Source organism: Danio aesculapii, chromosome 18, assembly GCF_903798145.1.
Source record: "Danio aesculapii chromosome 18, fDanAes4.1, whole genome shotgun sequence".
Taxonomy (NCBI): domain Eukaryota; kingdom Metazoa; phylum Chordata; class Actinopteri; order Cypriniformes; family Danionidae; genus Danio; species Danio aesculapii.
Window position 1 is genome coordinate 19,520,553 of NC_079452.1, and position 20,273 is coordinate 19,540,825.

Here is a 20,273-nt window from a genome sequence, read left to right on the forward strand (position 1 = left end):
GCAAATCAATCAATTAACCAACTAACCAATCAACAAATAAATTTCAATAAGAAAACTACCTAAATCATTCAATTTTTTGACATATTTTGACAATATTTGACATTTTATTAGCAAATAACTTGCAATACAACACAAGTTCCTTACTTTTATTCTGATTAACGCTTTACATACTAACCTAAACCCAATGTATCTTAAAAGGCTTCTGTGACATTGATTGAGATGTGCAAAGATGGTGGCAGCATGTGATTTTTATAAGAGTTAGCAAGGTCTCCAGGAGAAAAAAAGCACCATTTGATCACTGGCATCTCTATGGTTACATCTATGCCCATGTCCTCCCAGGAAATGCAGGCTGGGGGGCTAAATATAGGCATCCAGGCCAGCAGGGTTCTCGCACTTCTGCTGCATTATTCATGGACTTGACGTTAGCAGTGGCGAGGGAGATAGACGCTATTAGTGTTGGGGTGGGGATGATTAGCATTCATTAGCTACGGATGTGACAGGGACTAGCATAATGAGCTAGCTTGTTGATTTGGGGGTGCTGATAGGGGTAGCGGGATGTTTACCGAATCTCTTCTTGTTCGGAATGCGACTCACCATGAGCTGCTTCATGCCTGAGTGTTCCTCGCTCTCTCGGGCCGCGTTGTGATCTTTGTGTACGATTTCCACGCGGATGTCGTTCTTGGCTGATACCACACCTTTGAGGTCTGAGAGGAAAGAGGTGAATGTTAGTGCAGACACGGTATCAAGGGTAATGCACTGATATTTTAAATCCATGCCACTTCACATTGCCTTAATAAAAGTCCCTGAAAATGAATGCTGCCTTCAAGTCATGTTAAAATGAGCACATTTATGAGATTAGCACACGTGCAGAGGATCAGAGCAAACTTCCGTTGAGGTGTTGGTAATAATAATAATAATAATAATAATAATAATAATATTAATAACAATTCCTTTTATATAGCGCTTTTCTGGACACTCAAAGCTCTTTACACATTTTTTAGGGGAATCTCCTCATCTACCACCAGTGTGCAGCATCCAAATGGATAACGTGACTACAGCCATATTGCGCCAGACCGCACACCAGCTTAATGAGTGATGAAGTCAATTATCAAATGGGGATGGTTAAGAGGCCATAATGGACAGGGGCCAGTGGGCAGATTTGGCTAGGATTCCGGGGTTAAACCCCTACTCTTTTTCAATAGACATCCTGGGATTTTTAACGACCACAGAGAGTCAGGACATCAGTTTAACGTCTTATCCAAAAGACAGCGCTCACTGAGGAGTCCCCTTCACTATACTGGGGCATTAGGGCCTACACATAACGCAGGTTAAGCACCCCCTGCTGGCCTCACTAACACCACTTCTGGCAGCAACCTAGCTTACCCATGTGGTCTCCCATCCAGGTACTGACCAGGCGCAGCCCTGCTTGGCTTCAGTGGGTGACCATGTGAGAGTTGCACAGAGCTAGCTGCCGGCTAATTGGCTATACAGTCAACATTTAAAGTTAATCAATTTTCTTTTCCAAAATTGTCCTAGTAAGGGGCAACATGATCTCATGGCAATTCGTAATTTTTTGATTTAGTGGCTAATTTGTATGAATTCGTACGATCTCATTCGTACAATTTGCTGATCCCCAATGACGGTTGGTTTAAAAATCGTACATTTTCGTACGACTCGACTGAACTACGACTAGCCACTAAACTGATGAAACGTAAAATGGTTACATTTCCTTGTGAGATCAGACTGGAATTGGTGTTGTTCAGTAGTTTTAGGACAACTTTGATCAAAAGTGATGATCCACTTCAAATGTTGACTATAATCGAAAATACATTGTTTACCCGTCCCATCAAAATGATCTATTTTTCGTTAATACCAAAAAAAAAAATAAATATCAAGAATATCAAGAACAATTTCATGAATATATTTTGTTCATTTCATACTATAATTATATAAAAAAACTCAATATAGACTCGTACTTGCCTTTAAAGGTGAATTTCTCAGTATTTAGATTTTTTTTTTCACCTGCAGATTCCAGATATTTAAATAGTTGTATCTTGACAAAATATCTTCTTGTCCTAACAAACCATACATCGATGGAAAGCTCATTTATTCAGCTTTTGGGTGATATACAAATCTCAATACAAAAAAAGATACTTATGGCTGGCTTTGTGGTTTAAATGCACACATTTCAGTTCAATTCTAATATTAGACTATATTATCTATTATTAATGTGGCATTAAAGGTCCAATGAAATAAATATATATATATATATAATATCAGTATAAATATATCAGTATAAATATATATATATAATATCAGTATAACTATATCAGTATAAACATATATAATATCAGTATAAATATATATAATATCAGTATAAATATATCAGTATTGCTAGTTTTTAAGATATCCGTAAGCTGGTGTGCTCTAAAACAGTGACAAAATTCACATTTAGAAGATATAAAATGAATATAAACATCTAAGGCTTGTAGTTTGCCACTTCTGCTTAAATGGATCAACGTTTTATTCAAATCACTACAGTGTCTCATACTACAGTGTCTCATTAAATTATAACCAATTAAATGCTGTCTAGTTTCTGACATGCTCCGCCCCCTTCAAGATGCTTCTCATTTTCGTTCTTTATTTGATGCACTTGAGCTCAACTTCTCTCACAGGCAGAGCTGTGAGGAAAACTGAACGCTATTGGCTGTTTTTTAAAAAGGGGTGGAGCTACACTGTCAGACCCTCTCTTTGTGTTTCGTTTGAGATTACGTCAAACATTGAATAAAAATGCATATTTCAAAGCACTTCACTAGACCCTTAAATTGACTACATTTTGGCCAATGTGTGAACAGCTTATACCAAAACAAGATCTCTAATATTTCCATGGAAGCCTATAACTGATTTATATGTAGCTGACTCAAAACGTATTTTGCTAAGAATATAAAATCATTGTGTGCTCTCTCTCTCTCTCTCTTTTATTCCATGATGTGAAAATAAATTCTTTGGATAATACCAATATAATCCTTCTGTATGCTGTCAATGTTGTGCAATGAGGAAAAATAATTCACTCTATTTAGTCTCACATAGTCACAGCTATATAGTTTATAGTTGTAAATATGACTTTTTTATATATAATCAAAGTATTTTAAACGTGCAATTTTAATGAGCTCATCTGTCGACGTGATGCCAGTGAATTGCAGCACTTAATAGTACTTAAGCATCGCTCTCTCTCAGCAGTGTAGATATCATCTGGATGCTCATTATCAGTATATCACTGCAAAGGTATGTCCGACGACTTTTTAATTATAATCGATGAATAAAATAAAGGGAAAAGCTCTACCTTTTGTACATTACATTAGAACGAATGCGAATGCGAATTGCTTTATGCACATATTATTATGCACACAGAGATAGTTCGCCTAAAAATGAAATTGGATTCACTAATTACTCACCCTCAAGAGTTTTTAATTGATTTATTTTCTCCTGTTGAAAACAAATTAAGTTTTTTAGAAAAAATATAGAAACCTGTAACCATTTACTTCCATTGTAAGAAAAATACTATGGAAGTCAATGGTTACAGGTTTCCATCATTTTTCCAAAGGTTTCTTTTGTGTTCAACAGAAGACAGAATCTTAATCAAGATTTTTATAAGTGAATCGTGAGTAAACATGGACAGAATTTTCAGCTTTGTGTGAACTACCCCTTTAACTCTTAAAATTAAATAGGAAAATTTTGATTAAATAAATTCAAATCGATTAATCATTTACTCACCCGCTAGTCATTTCAAACCTTTATAAGTTTCTTTTTTTTCTGTTGAACACAAATTAAGTTATTTAGAAAAATGATAGAAACCTGTAACCATTGACATCCATAGTAGAAAAAAAAAATACTACAGAAGTCAGTGTTACAGATTTCCAGCATTTTTCAAAATGTTTCTTTTGTGTTCAACAGAAGAAAATTTCAAACAGGATTTACACAGATGAATGAGTAAACAATCACTTTTTTTTCAGTTTTGGGTGTACTGTGCCTTTAAATTAAAAAAATAAATAGTAATATTTTAATTAATAAAGTGAAATTAAAATCGATTCACGTATTACCCGTCCTCATGTGGTTTCAAATCTTTGAGCTCATTTCTTTCTTTATTTTTTTTATGTTGAACACAAATCGAGTTATTTAGAAAAGTGGTAAACCTGCAACCACTGACATCCATAAAATAAAAAAAAAAACTATAGAAGTCAGTGGTTCCAGCATTTTTCTAAATGTTTCATTTGTGTTCAACACAAGATTTTTACAAGTGAATGATGAGTATGACAGATGACAGCATTTTCAGTTTTGGGTGTACTGCCCCTTTAATTTTTTTAGTTAAATAGTAACATTTTAATTAAATAAGTGAAATTAAAATCAATTCACTATTTACTCACCCTTACATTACTTCAAAACGTTATGAGTTTATTTCTTTCTTTCTGTTGAACACAAATTAAATTATTTAGAAAAATGGTAAATTATATTAACAATAAATCACGAGAGCATATGTTTTTAGTTCATTGTAACTTATTAAACTAAGTTAATCATGCTCTAACTGAATTTGATGTTACGCAAGTTGTTTTAATTGAGTTTAATAAAAGTTCAACGGACTCATAAGGTTATTTTTATTCAGCGTAAACATTTAAGGCAACCAGACTTTTTTTACAGTGTAGAAACCCGTAACCATTGACTTCCATAGTGTTCTTACCATGGAAGTCAATAGTTACAGGTTTCCAGCATTTTTCAAAATGTTTCCCTTGTGTTCAACAGAAGAAAATTAAATAGTAAAATCTTAATTAAGGGAAACACAGTGGGGCAGTAGGTAGTGCTGTCGCCTCACAGCCTCGGCTAGGTCAGTTGGCGTTTCTGTGTGGAGTTTGCATGTTCTCCCTGCATTTGCGTGGGTTTCCTCCGGGTGCTCCGGTTTCCCCCACAATCCAAAGACATGCGGTAACGGTGAGTTGGGTAGGCTAAATTGTCCGTAGTGTATGTGTGTGTGAATGTGTGTATGTGTTTCCCAGTGATGGGTTGCGGCTGGAAGGGCATGCGCTGCGTAAAACAAATGCTGGATGAGTTGGCGGTTCATTCCGCTGTGGCGACCCTGATTAATAAAGGGACTAAGCCGAAAAAAGAAAATGAGTGAATGAATGAATCTTAATTAAACAAGTTAAATTAAAATTGATTCACTATTTACTCATTTTTAAGTGGTTTCAAACCTTTATGTGTATTTTTTTCTGTTGAACATTTATTTATTTGTATTTTTTTACTATGAATACACAGTATGTTTTTCTTACTATGGAAGTCAATGGTTACAGCTTTCCATTTTTTTTCAAAATATTACTTAGAAAGAAACTCGAACAGAATTTTTACAAGTAAATAATGACATAACAAGATAACAATCCAATATAACAATCCCTTTAACTTTTAAGATTGAATAGTAAAATGTAAAAAGTACAATTATATAGAAAACTATTAAATCACCCGTTTTATTTGACCTAAAATCACGTTCTGTCATAGGATCAACATTGAAAATCTTGAGTATGAATTGTAGGACTTGAAGGCAGCATAACACCCCAGAACAAACACAGAAGGAACCGTAGAGGAACCATCAGAATCACACAGCTCATATTGACGCACTGAAGAACAATGGTGACGGTCAGGCAACGGGTCTTACTTTCTGTCTTAATTTTGCTTGCAAGTTCTCTCTGCTGAGCACAGATGGAGGTGGGCAGTGTAGGCATAACCAGGTGAGCGTCTTCTGTGGCATACAACAACAACATGCTCAACGCTACAGGAACGCCACCAACAATCGTAAACTGCAAGCTCATTGTTTTCACTGTCTGACTCTAACCTGTACATAGATGCGCTGATTTCTCTTTTGATCATGGGAGAGGATGGTCGCGGTTACAGGAAAACAAATGAGAAACACAGAGATATGGGTGGGCGGCATGACAAAGGTCTTATATCATAGTATGACTTACAATGAAGAAGAAAAGAAAGTGCAGTTTTCACATTTAACACATTTAATTAAAGAAGATTGATGATTTTTTTTTTTTATTTCATGTATTGGATTTCATTTAGCATTAGCAACTAGTACAAAAGGCAGTGTTTTAAAGCTACAGTGCAAAAAAATCTAAGATTTTGAGAATAAGAAGCAAACAAACATGTGAAGCACACTGTAAAAAAACAAAAGTTGAATCAAGTTGTGAGGTAACTTGCTGCACAGCTTTTTTGAGTTGACTCAACTTTTAACCCACTTGACTCTATTTAAGTTGAGTCAACTCAAAAGCTCTGCAGCAAGTTGTCTTAGAGTTTTAAGTTGAGTCGACTTTTTTTTACAGTGCCTGAAGTTATTAAGTAATTAATTAGTATTAAGTAATTAATGTTAATAATGTCAGTAAGTTATTTACATTTATGATGTAAAGAGATTAGATTTATGCATTAATATTTTATTATTTTGATAAAGATATCATTGTGAATAACATTTTCTTATTTACTAACATAAAAATGTGGCTTAAAAACCTTAGATTTTTTTGGCACCCAAAAGCAGCTGTACTTAAAATACAAAAAGAAAATGCTGTATGACTAAAGATTTTGAAACAAAAAAAAAAATAAAATAAAAATAAACACGTGCACAACTGTGTTGGTGTAACTGTGCTACAGTTAAAGGAATATCCACACCTCCTACCCCCAAAATAAATAAAAAAATATTAATTGATTAAAAAAAAAAATAGGTCATCCAAGATGTAGACTTTTTTTTTTTTTTTAAATAGAATATTAATGAGAGTTTTAACTAAAAACCGTGGTCCTGGTGATTCATAAAATGAAAGCCATGATTTCTGAAACTTTTAGTATAAAATATTATAATAATAATAATAATGAATTCAGGTATATACAGCAAAAAATGTATTATTATTTTTAATCAGAAAAATTAAAATAAAATAAATAAATTATATTATTAATAATAATAATAATAATAATAATAATAATATGAATAATAATAATATGAATAATGATCAAATTTATACTACTAATAATACAATTTATAATAATAATAATAATAATAATAATAATAATAATAGATTCAGGTACAACTAAATTAGTACCTGTGGATCCAAATGATGTGAGGTCTAATGAAGTTAAAAGATTGGTCAGTGTAAAAAAAAAAAAAATGTTTATTCAACATTTAACTAATTAGATTTCTTTAAATCTCATTGTATTTTTAGGAGCCATGTGTATTAATTTTAATTGTTGTTTAATGCATTGTTGCATATTTTAGTTTTAGACAATTAAAAATGCGGCCTTTGTGTAGTTGTTGTTAATAATGATAATAATAATAATAATAATAATAATAATAATAATAATAATAATAATAATAATAATAATAATAATAATATTTATAATTTAAAAATAATAATTATTTTTTATTGTTAAATATTATTATTATTATTATTATTATTATTATTATTATTATTATTATTATTATTATTATTATTATTAATATTATTCAATTAACCAAGGACCACAGTTTCAGTGAAAAATCCTCCACTGAAATGGTGTGAGGATGCATACAGTAAATAAACTTTAAATCCCATTAATTCAATTTAATTCAGTTTCTAGGTTGCTATAAACACCCTTCAGTAAATGTACTGTACACACTAGAAACACTCAATGTATCAAAGCAAACTCCCTCACCGTATAATCAAAGACACTGTCTACATTGAATGCTAGTTTTCTTCTCTCTTTGGTTTCAGCAGCATTTCTGTATTTTTTACCAGCTCATGTGTTTCTTGTCTACTGTATACCTTCATACCGCCCAACCCTACACAAACACTGAACGGAAAATAACAAGAAGAAGATATATAGAAATAAAGGCTCGGTTTCTGTGAAGTGACATGAACACCCTAACAGCCTGCGCTTTTGTCTGACTGAGGAGCACTTTAGCAGCATGTTCTGCTGATGGACATGCAGGAACGCAGTCGGATGACAGATACGTACTTCTCTGTGATCGAGTGCAGCAGAACGCTCCTATCGTTCCCATCAGGACAATGAAAGCCACGAACGCTCCGACCGCCACGCCGATGACCACAGCAACAGGCAGGGAGTCTGGTGGAAAACAAAACAGAGATCTCTACAATAACACAGCATGGGCAGCACCGGTGGATCCTGCTAAGAAACAGGCCCCGCCCATTAGTGACGATTTCTCCCTCATAGGATGCTAGTCTTGTTTTTGATTCAGCCACTATGCTGACACATAGGCATTTGTAGCTCCGCCCTCTTATTAAAAGAGCACAATCTTATTTGAATTTAAAGCGACAGTCACCAAAATGACACAATTATAATCAAAGCCTAAAAGGGTCCGTTTCAGAGAGTTATACGTCATTGCATGTGTGGTATTTTGAGCTGAAACTTCACATACACACTCTAAGGACCAAATGCTATTAGTTTACAGAGAAATGTCACTAGTGAGTGCACAAGCCAGGAGAATGAAAACAAAGGAAGCCCCATTTTTAAATACACAGCCGCGACATTACATTGTAATAATACAGTATATCCATATAATAACAAGCCATGATCGACCCAAGCTCAAACAAACCTTGTCGTCGTCTTGATGAACAGCCACAAAGCCAAGAAGAAGAGCGGATTCTGCCTTGTGTTTTGTTGTTGTACTTGAGGCCATCTAAATATGCGAGTGGTTTCACTTTCTCTAGAGATTTGCTGCGCGTCTGTATTTAAAGTAAGAAACTTGAGCTTATTGTAATAACGTGCGTGTGATTATTGAAGTGCTTCTAACATCCCATCCTTTGAGAAACGGACAAACTCCAGAGTTAAGCATGAAAAAATTAGCAAATAATGATTCCGCTATCCAAAACATGAACAAACTGCCATGTTTAATTATTATCATCGCCTTTTGGACGATTTTGAACTCTGAATAACGCTACATGTGCTGGTGAAGAATACAGATGAGATGTTTGAACTCACTGTATATGTTTTATATCGTTTATGAACCCAAATAAGGCCTAAAATGTATGTTTTGGGTATGTTTTTATTTGTAATTGGTAACATTTCAGAGACTGTAAGTATATTTATTTTTTATTATATATATTTACAGATGTTACAGTAGGCTATTTTGCATTATCATTGATCTGCAGCTGTAGTCAAATCCAGTTCATAGAAAGGTTAGTAATTATAATTTATTTATACATAAGTATTCATGTATATAACGCATTCGATATTAGTAAGAAGTGCTTCTCATCAGTGGTCTAGTCCTAAAAAAAGGTGGTGTACTATTACCCTTCTAACCCAAATTTTAAAAGTGGGCAAAGAAACAACGAAAGTCAGTTTCTTTGATTTCGTTAGCAATATATATTTACTCAACATAAGTTACCTGTGACTATTGACTTCCACAGAAGGAAAAACAAGTGAAGTTTCATAAACTAATTTCGAGAGGAGCACATGATATGATTGAGCATGTCTGGCCACTCATCTGTAATCAGTAATAATCCAATCAGAATGATCCTAGTTTACTATAAATGGATCAATTTCTCCCTACTGTTCTATCTTCGTTTGGAAGAATCCCCCCTTCCACCCCATCTCCTCTTTTTCCTCCCTTTTCTAAAGGGGGAGCTTCTCGAGACCTACCTGATCTCGGATCTCCTGATATGTTTATCGACCGGGCGGGAACCCTGGGCTCAAATATCTCCGAGCTCAGGGTTCTCTCCCGGGACAGCATGCCAAACCTGCTTTATACGCTAAGCATATCTAAGTGGGAACTCTTGAAATACTATGAAAGTCAATGGTTACAGGTTTCCAGCTTTAACAGAATAAAAAAGACCGGTTTGGAAGCAACAGGAACAGTCGTCAGGGAGCGGGAAATGGTGCAATTTATACTAAAATGCACCAATTGCAACAAATTGTAGGTATATGGAGGTATACGGAGTATAAGTGCGGATAGCCCTGACTACACCACTGCTTCTCATACGATATTTGAAGTTTAACAGAGAATGACATCGTACGCCTCGCCTACCAAAATGGTAGGATTGGTACCACTTGGGAGTGGAGACACAAGCCGTACCGAACCGTACTGTACTGTACCACTCAGTGGAAACGAGGCATTATTTTACATTTTGAAGAAAGGGGCATAATAGTTCCCCACAGGGGCGTAGCAACCGGGGGAGACGGGGGGGACGGGGGGGACGGGGGGGACACGTCCCCCTCACTTTTTGGAAACAGGTTATTCTGTCCCCCGACTGGCCCACATGTTTTATTTGACCTAGCGGCCGCAAGTGTTCTCTGATTTGTTACTTGATTTGAGTGAACAATCACTCAGCTAATCACAGCGCGAATCTCTTGAGCGTCTGCCACGAGCTTCATTCATTCACTTTGCAGTCAAAGACAGGGATGACACGGAAGGGAGCAACAGCAACAGCTGGGTAAATCACTAACGTTACAGAATCCTACTTTTGTTCCGTTTCGAAGTGAGAACCGTAAAGTCCCTGATACTGGTGTCTCTGGCGCTGAGCCAGAGAAAGACAGCGGGGTTAAGTTGGTTTTGTTTTCGGTATTCCTGACACATTCAGTGACGGACGGCATTAAATAAAAAACCTCTCACCCTAAATAGATCTAAACTGTATTCCCTACAGAAAAGACAATGCAGGTTATGTTTCACAGCTCTCTTTTTCTTTTTTCGCTCGATATTACGAGCACTGCTTGAGCAGTCGCAATATGCGTTTAGCCAGAGAGAGCTCGCGCTGACCTAAACTCTCAGTAAGGGACCGTCGGAAAAGTGCTTCTTTTTTTCGTTTTTTTTTTTTTCGAAAACAAGACCAACTTAACTCTGCTAAGAAAGACGTGTTATATTATCACAATTATGCAGCCTTTTTTCGGCCTATTGCTTAATTTATGATTTAGACATGTAAATACACACAAGTACTAGTAAAACAAGAACTTTAGTGTTTGTAAAACACACAAGGAAGTCTAACAAATATAATTTGCCGATGTGTTTTTATTCATATCAGATACACATACTGAAAGTAACTATAAAAATTGAATCTACTCCTCTCTAAGTTCACCAACCACTTACTTGCATGTATTTGGGGAGTAATTGGTGAATTTACGTGTTGAATCCTGCGTGTTCTGCTTTTATGAATGACGCATCGCTGCAAGTACTCATGGCGATGTCCATCTCACGTTATATGTGTAGTATCAACTTGCAATTTTGCAATTGAATTGTAGCATTTAAAAATATTTTCACACAGAGTAATGCTTCATTTAAATGTGTGTGGTTCTGTTTATTTATTGTTATTATTAATATTTTGTAATTATTTTAGAATTTTGGTTAAAAGATTATTAAATAAACTTTATTGCTAATAAATCATTAATCACTTTTGGGTGACCATACAGCTGTCCCCCCCACTTTTAAAATGGCTGTTATGCCCCTGGTTCTCCCTTAATAAGCGATTTTTAGCACAGACACTATTCGCTCCTGAAGAGATTTCCAGAGCCACACCGAGGAACAAACGAGAATGTCAAATGTTGTGTCAAAAACGCATTTGCATCTTCAAGACGTCTATTCAAAGGATCTCGCACAGTCAATTAACACCACCATCACCTTGTGGCAGGAGCACCGGTACCTTCGCTTTACATGAAAATCAGCCGTAACAATTTACAGATATGCCAATTATCGCATGCGTTTAGCACTTGACATGCATTTTTCTGGGATGTGGATAAATCAAACCCTGCATCAGCAATTATCCTTTAACTCCGATCATTCACGATCCCTGTTAGGATGTGGGTGTAATGTGAATTCCAGCCATCCCAGGAGTGTTCGAGACGCTGTGGCTTAGGTTAATTAGAGCCAACTCAACTGTTTTATTTGTGCTCTTGTTGGTATATTTAAAACCAAAGATTGAGACCAGATTTTTTACGGCCAAATGGTAATGAGAGGCTGAGTCAGACAATAAGCTGTACCTACACAGTTAATTACTGGCTACCGGCATAAACGAAGCATTACAACTCTGTGTGTACGCACAGTTTATGCCTGCTTAATGTAAGCAGCTGTTATAAACTCACACATCAATTTTCATTAAAGGACTAGTTTACCCTGAAATGTTTGCTACACAAATATGCCATATGATTCTTTTTCAAGCTTTAGCCCTTGTTATGCCTGGAATAACTATACAGGGTTTAGTAACTAACATTGTAATTTTTTTAAGGAAGTCAAAAATACATGTTAACTTTTTTTTTTTGACTCGTGATTGTGTGGAGTACCATTAGGCATTAAAAATGTAAATGTATACAAAAATGTATACAAAAAAGAAAATAATAATATATAATAATCTGTGTAATATTAGTGTAAAAATATGCCTTTTCTCCACATATCACACACTTTTGGGACTAAATTGTGTTGATAAACATGAATGTATTATTATAAAGAAAATATAAAGGATTAATAAATTATTTAATTATTTAATTTAATTTTAATTTAATTTGTTAATTATTTATTTAATTACATTTTATAATTTTTTAAAATTTAATTTCATTTTAAATTAAATTTTAAAAAATTTTCAAGTAATTTTGATTAAATTTTTTCATAAATTAAGTTTTTTATTTCATTTTAATTTAATTTAAAAAAATTTATTATTTAATTTTTAATTAAATTTTTAATTTAATTAATTTTTTTTATTTAATAAAATTTTTTATTGTATTTTAATTGTTAAATAATTTTATTTTATTTTTAAATGTAATTACGTTTTTATTTAATTTTGATACATTTTTTATTTATTTAATTTAAGTTTTTTATTTTTTTAATTTTAATATAATTTTTATTTATTTATTTTAAAATTTTTATTTAATTTAATTTAATTTTATTTTTTATTATTTTATTTCATTTTATTTTATTGTATTTCATTTTTTATTTTATTTTATTGTATTTTATTTTTTATTTTATTTTATTTTATTTTATTTTTTTATTTTATTTTATTTTATTTTTTTTATTTTATTTTATTTTTCATTTTATTTTTTATTTTATTTTATTTTTTTATTTTAATTATTTTTTATTATTTTATTTTATTTTATTTTATTTTATTTTATTTTATTTTATTTTATTTTATTTATTTTATTTTATTTTATTTTATAAGGGTTAAAGCTTTGGTGGTGATTTATTGTAAGTTAATGGGAAAACATCAGCCAGGGTTTTATGTCAGCAAATAATGACTGAATTCTCATTTTTGGGCAAACTAATCCATTAAAGAACCATTAGACAAAACTGGACTAAAATGTATTGCATGTAAATAAATCTAAGCCATGGAAACATTGGGAAGATAGATTGTAAAAAAAAATGCACAAGAGATAAATGAATCACTATAACAAGGTTGCAAATTAAATAGTGTTGTTAACAGATTTGTATCATTAAATCAAGTTGCAGTTAAATGTGCAAAAAATATGTTCCACTGAAATATTGATGGGGGTAATGCTGAATAAAACTTGTAATTAACAATTGGCACAAATACATTGAAAGATATGAATATTACTTATAGTGATTCATTATGTATAACATGAGAAAATAATGGACAAAATATTAAACATGTTCATAGTCTACTGCAATATTTCCGAAAAATAAGAAAGCAAAAACTAAAAACATGGTTATGAAATGTGCAACACTACTCTACCACAGGCGTTTTAAAGAAAAGAAGGTGAAACCTGGCGAACCTTGGCTCCCACCTTGTTCCTTGAGGCGAATGATCTCAGTATCGGAGCCAAAGCTGTTCCAGGCGGTGCAGTTGTAGATGGTCTGGAAGTCAGCGGGTACGATGTTACTCATGGTCAGAGTGGACAGCACTCCGTCCTCTGTGCTTACAGTCTCCACTGTATAGCGACCGGACGTCCCTGACTCAAGGACGGTCTCCTTCCAGGACCAGGCCTAATAGAGAACACAAGACAACGTATTGAAAACACTCGAAGAAAACTCAAAACTTTTTTATTTAGTGCCTAATTTTTATTCATTTGTACAATTTTATTCGTACATTTTAGTATGATTTGCTTATCCCCCAATGAGAGGGTGGTGTAAAAAAAACAAAAAACTTAAATGTTTTCAATTGTAAATTGTATAATTTATTCAAATTAAATCATGTGAATTTTTATGAGTTTTATTTTTCTGGCAATATAGAAAATAGTTACGTTTCCTCATGAGATCGAGCTGAAAGCCTATGTATTTTGTTTTAAATACTGGTCTCTGTTGTAACAATTTCCAAATATATATATTTTTTCCTTTGCTGATAATTTCATGCTTGAAGTATAAACCCGTTGGTTGGTTATCGTATATTTTTGTGCAAATTAAATTGTATGAATTTGTACAAATGAATCACTTTTCAGGCGATACTTAAAAAAAAGTCTTGCGTTTCCTCGTGAGATAATGTGTTGTTTTGGATACTGGTCTCTAGCATCATTACATATTCTAGCTAATACGTGTATTTTTTCATCATAAGATCACTTCATGCTTGAAATATGAGCCCGTTGGTTGGCTATAGCACATTTTCATTCAAATGAATTCATATGAATTTGTACAAATTAACTAGTTTTCTGTCAGTACATAAAATAGTTACGTTTCTTCATGAGATTGCGCTGAAAGCCTAGTATGTGCTGTTTTGGACACTGGTCTCTATTGTAAAAATAATTTTCAAATATGTATATTTTTTTCTGCGTTGATAACTTCATATGAGCCCGTTGGTTGGTTGTTGTACATTTCCATCCAAATAAAATCATATTCATTTGTACTAATTAACCACTTTTCTGGCAATACATAAAACAGTTTCCTCATAAGAGTATATGTGTTGTTTTGGATACTGGATTCTAGTATCGCTGTAAAAAATTTTTCAAATATGTTTATTTATTTGTCACCGATAACTTCATATGAGCCATTTGGTTGGTTATCGTACAATTTTACCCAAATGAAATCATATGAATTTGTATAAATGAACTATTTTTCTGGCAGTAAGTACAATAGTTACGTTTCCTCATGAGATAATGTGTTGTTTTGGATACTGGATTCTAGTATCGTTGTAAAAATAGTTTTCAAATATGTTTATGTTTTCGTCATTGATAACTTCATATGAGCCATTTGGTTGGTTATTGTACAATTTTATCCAATTGAAATCATATGAATTTGTATAAATGAACTATTTTTCTGGCAGTAAGTACAATAGTTACGTTTCCTCATGAGAGTATATGTGTTGTTTTGGTTACTGGATTCTAGTATCGTTGTAAAAATAATTTTCAAATATGTTATTATTATAATTCAAATATGTTATGTTATTATTTTTTCATCATTTATAACTTCATATGAGCCAGTTGGTGGGTTATCGTACAATTTTATCCAATTGAAATCATATTAATTTGTATAAATGAACTATTTTTCTGGCAGTAAGTAAAATAGTTTCATTTCCTCGTGAGATAATGTGTTGTTTTGGATTCTGGATTCTAGTATCGTTGTAAAAATTATTTTCAGATATGTTTATTTTTTCATCATTGATAACTTCATATGAGCCATTTGGTTGGTTATCGTACAATTTTACAAAATAAAATCATATGAATTTGTATAAAGGAACTATTTTTCTGCCAGTAAGTAAAACAGTCTCCTCATCAGTACGTTTCCTCATGAGAGTATATGTGTTGTTTTGGATACTGGATTCTAGTATCATTGTAAAAATAATTTTCAAATATGTTATTATTATTATTCAAATATGTTGTTATTTTTTCATCATTGATAACTTCATATGAGCCAGTTGGTTGGTTATCGTACAATTTTACCCAATTGAAATCATATTAATTTGTATAAATGAACCATTTTTCTGGCAGTAAGTACAATAGTTACGTTTCCTCATGAGAGTATATGTGTTGTTTTGGTTACTGGATTCTAGTATCGTTGTAAAAATAATTTTCAAATATGTTATTATTATAAATCAAATATGTTATGTTATTATTTTTTTATCATTGATAACTTCATATGAGCCAGTTGGTTGGTTATCATACAATTTTACAAAATAAAATCATATAAATTTGTATAAAGAAACTATTTTTCTGGCAGTAAGTGTAATAGTTACGTTTCCTCGTGAGATAATGTGTTGTTTTGGATACTGGTCTTCAGCATCATTGTAAAACTAATTTCCAATATGTATATTTATTCTTCATTGATAACTTCATATTTAAAATATGGTCCAGTTGGTTGGTTATCGCACATTTTCATACAAATGTAATCATGTGAATTTGTAAGAATTAACCATTTTTTTTGGCAATATGTAAAATCATGAGATACAGCTGAAAGTCTAGTACAGTTAAAGTCAGAATTATTAGCCCCCCCGAAATTATTAACCCCGCGTTTATTTTTTTTCCACAATTTCTGATCAACGGAGAGATTTTTTTTTTCTAAACATAATAGTTTTAATAACTCATTTCTAATAACTGATTTATTTTGTCTTTGCCATGATGACAGTAAATAATATTTGACCAAATATTGTTCAAGACACTTCTATACAGCTTAAAGTGACATTTAAAGACTTAATTAGGTTAACTAGGCAGGTTAGGGTAATTAGGCAAGTTACTGTATAATGATGGGTTGTTCTGAAGACTATCGAAAACAAATAGCTTAAAGGGGCTAATAATATTGACCTTAAAATGGATTTTAAAAAATTAAAAAACGCTTTTATTCTAGCCGAAATAAAGCAAAAAAGACTTTCTATAGAAGAAAAAATATTATCAGACATACTGTGAAAATTTCCTTGCTCTGTTAAACATCATTTGGGAAATATTTAAAAAAAAGAAAAATAAATCAAAGGGGGGCTAATAATTCTGACTTCAACTGTATATGATGGTTTGTATACTGTTCATTAATTTTCGAATATGTTTCTTTTTTTCAATATGTAAATATGAGCCGGTTGGTTGGTAGATAGTTGTTCTATTATGTTTTACAAATCAGTTATACAGTTATATTGTACAAAACAGCACTAGCTAACATAAACCAGAGACCTGCATTGGCTTTCACCTGCTTTATGGGCGTTATTACACTTCCAAAGTTATTACCGGTTGTTCCGGACCACAGGAGCAGTCTTTCCCATTCAACTGACATTTAGAAATAGCATAGCAATAAAACCAAAGCCACACGAGTAAACATCGCACAGAGATTACCTATGCACTTCCATGCACACGGCCACACACACATGCACAGTCTGAGTAATGAATCAAAAATTGGCCCGGAGAGGAGACAGTTCATCTAAGAGTGGTAAATCCTAATTGGATCTGTGGTAACAGGGCATAAGCATGCATTAAATGAGAAATTAGAGCTGTAAGCCTGCCATGTCTAATACCCGTTCGCTCATATAGAGGAAACAAACGATTGGAGATGCAATTTCATTTATTAAACAGATCGTAACTCATGAGTGCGTTATGCATTATTGGACTGTGTTTACTGAGTCTAATGGAGTCACACGAGCCATGTGACAACAGCAAACACCCACTCAACAGCTGCAATCCTGTCTGAGCTGAGTCACTGGAAGCAGAGCTGAGGAACTCACAATGCGATCTGGCGGAGGCGTGCTGCGGATGAAGCATTTGATCTGGCCCTTTTCACCGTGTGGAGCCTGATGGGTCTGTGTGCTCGAGATGGTCGGAGGTCCTGAGGAAAGAGAGAGAGAGAGAGAGGACACACATAGTCACTCGTCGTAGACTGTACTGCGAGCGTTCACTGCAGGCTCTCTGTTTGCAAGAGTCATGGGGAACTCTTCAAAACTGTCATTTGAAACATTAAGGAATCCCAATTCTACCTCTAAGCACTTCCCTTTACCCCTACCCCTCGTTTTGCAGGTTCACGTGAAGGGGTCGAGCTAGATAGCACTTGAGTCAGGAGATGCAAAAATTTAAGGATTTTGTTAGCATTATTAAAATATTTTACCACAAACAAACATATGTTTTACTATATTTACAACAAAAAATGGTTTATTTTGCTATCTATAATTCATAATAATAACTCATGTTCAGTAGTCCCACAACATACTTTCACATCTGTCACTCGATGACACTCGATTACCCTGTTAGAAAAGTCTAGTGGCTGGGAATGAGAGTTTTACAGTGTTTTCTATAATGTTAATGATGTTTTCTTGTGTATTTACATAGATGAATATGGCCACGGTGTAAATGCACAGTACAGTTACGAGCTTATTGCCACATTATATCGTTATGATAACATGATATTGTTGCCTTCTGTGATTTTCTGAAGATGAATAGCAAAAAATAATGCAACTGGAAAAACTACAGCAATCGCTGTTGTCAATTTCATATGACGTAAGAGCTAGCAATGACAGATGATGACGTGTGTGGGTGTTGTAGTGCTGTCCCATTTCTTAGGGGTAAATTTGAACGTTTAATTGGGAATGGGCCCGAAACAGACAAGATACTATATATATACTTATCTATCTATATATATATATATATATATATATATATATATATATATATATATATATATATATATATATATATATATATATATATATATATATATATATATATATATATATATATATAAATATATATATACACATATACATATATATATATATATATATATATATATATATATATATATATATATATATATACACATATACATATATATATATATATACACATATACATATATATATATATATATATATATATATATATATATATATATATATACACATATACATATATATATACACATATACATATATATATATATACACATATACATATGTATACATATACATATCTATATATCTCTGTATCTATCTATCTATCTATCTATCTATCTATCTATCTATCTATCTATCTATCTATCTATCTATCTATCTATCTATCTATCTATCTATCTATCTATCTATCTATCTATCTATCTATCTATCTATCTATCTATCTATCTATCTATCTATCTATCTATCTATCTATCTATCTATCTATCTATCTACCTACCTACCTACCTACCTACCTACCTACCTACCTACCTACCTACCTACCTACCTACCTACCTACCTACCTACCTACCTACCTACCTACCTACCTACCTACCTACCTACCTACCTACCTACCTACCTACCTACCTACCTACCTACCTACCTACCTACCTACCTACCTACCTACCTACCTACCTACCTACCTACCTACCTACCTACCTACCTACCTACCTACCTACCTACCTACCTACCTACCTACCTACCTACCTACCTACCTACCTACCTACCTACCTACCTACCTACCTACCTACCTACCTACCTACCTACCTACCTACCTACCTACCTACCTTTTGATGTAGAAAAGTGATTTCATTGACCTTTTTTCATAGTTTGAAGTGATGTATTGTCTGTGTTGAAACTGTAAATTACAGTGCAAAAACCTCATAATAAACTGCCAGTCCTTTTCCTGTAATTTTATAGACTTTATTTTTTATACACTATATAAACTATACTGTATATAAACTGACTAAAATGTCAATAAAAGTCACTCTGTTAAGCTTCAGAGTTGAATTTAACATCAATTGTTGGAAAAAATTAACCATAAATAAATGGAAAATAGCCACAAATGTTAAAATATTGAATTGTTTACAGCTATTTTAATATGCTTTCCATGCATAAAAAATAAATATAAAAGCTTATTTACTGTGCATCTCTCTAAATTTAGGCTAAAACACTGCTTTATTTATTTATTTATTTATTTATTTATTTATTTATTTATTTATTTATTTATTTATTTATTCATTTATCATTTTTAAAAAGGTACCACCAGGAAGAGTTTTACATTTTTTATCAAAAATAGAACTGAAAAACTGAAGTTTTTTTTTTTGAAAATTTTATCTATTTATATTTTATATATTTGTCAAGTAATTTATTTATTTATTTATTTTATATAATACGAATTTGTTTTTATCATGTAATAGTTATGTATATTAAGTAATGTATATCCATTTGGCCACGAAATAGCCATAAGTTGCTGATGTGGCAATAAATATGTAATAAATAAATTTATTTATTTATTTATTTATTTATTTATTTATTTATTTATTGTCTTTCGTACTTTAATTTTAGTTTAATTTTCATTTGTTTTGATTTCCAAAATGAATCCTCATTGTACTTAACAAGTATACAATGACAATAAATCTTGTTAACAAGTTTTTTAATGATTTACGAAGGAATTATAAGGCTTTGTTTCATTATTTC

General features: G+C 32.5%; 1 protein-coding gene across 6 annotated transcripts in view; it reads right to left on the reverse strand.

The window, feature by feature from the left end:
* The window catches only part of kirrel3b (kirre like nephrin family adhesion molecule 3b), a 347,355-nt gene that overhangs the window by 9,032 nt on the left and 318,050 nt on the right, over positions 1-20,273 (reverse strand). The window contains exons 10-15 of one of the 6 annotated variants that reach the window (XM_056478230.1): positions 17,595-17,695; positions 13,750-13,948; positions 8,026-8,133; positions 5,879-5,902; positions 5,702-5,785; positions 595-704 (exon numbers count right to left, since the gene is read on the reverse strand). In XM_056478230.1, coding sequence (XP_056334205.1) covers positions 595-704; positions 5,702-5,785; positions 5,879-5,902; positions 8,026-8,133; positions 13,750-13,948; positions 17,595-17,695 — 626 coding nt within the window. Of the gene's footprint in view, positions 1-594; positions 705-5,701; positions 5,786-5,878; positions 5,903-8,025; positions 8,134-13,737; positions 13,949-17,594; positions 17,696-20,273 lie in introns of all 6 variants that reach the window. The other 5 variants (XM_056478229.1, XM_056478232.1, XM_056478231.1 and 2 more) reach the window with 5 other exon arrangements.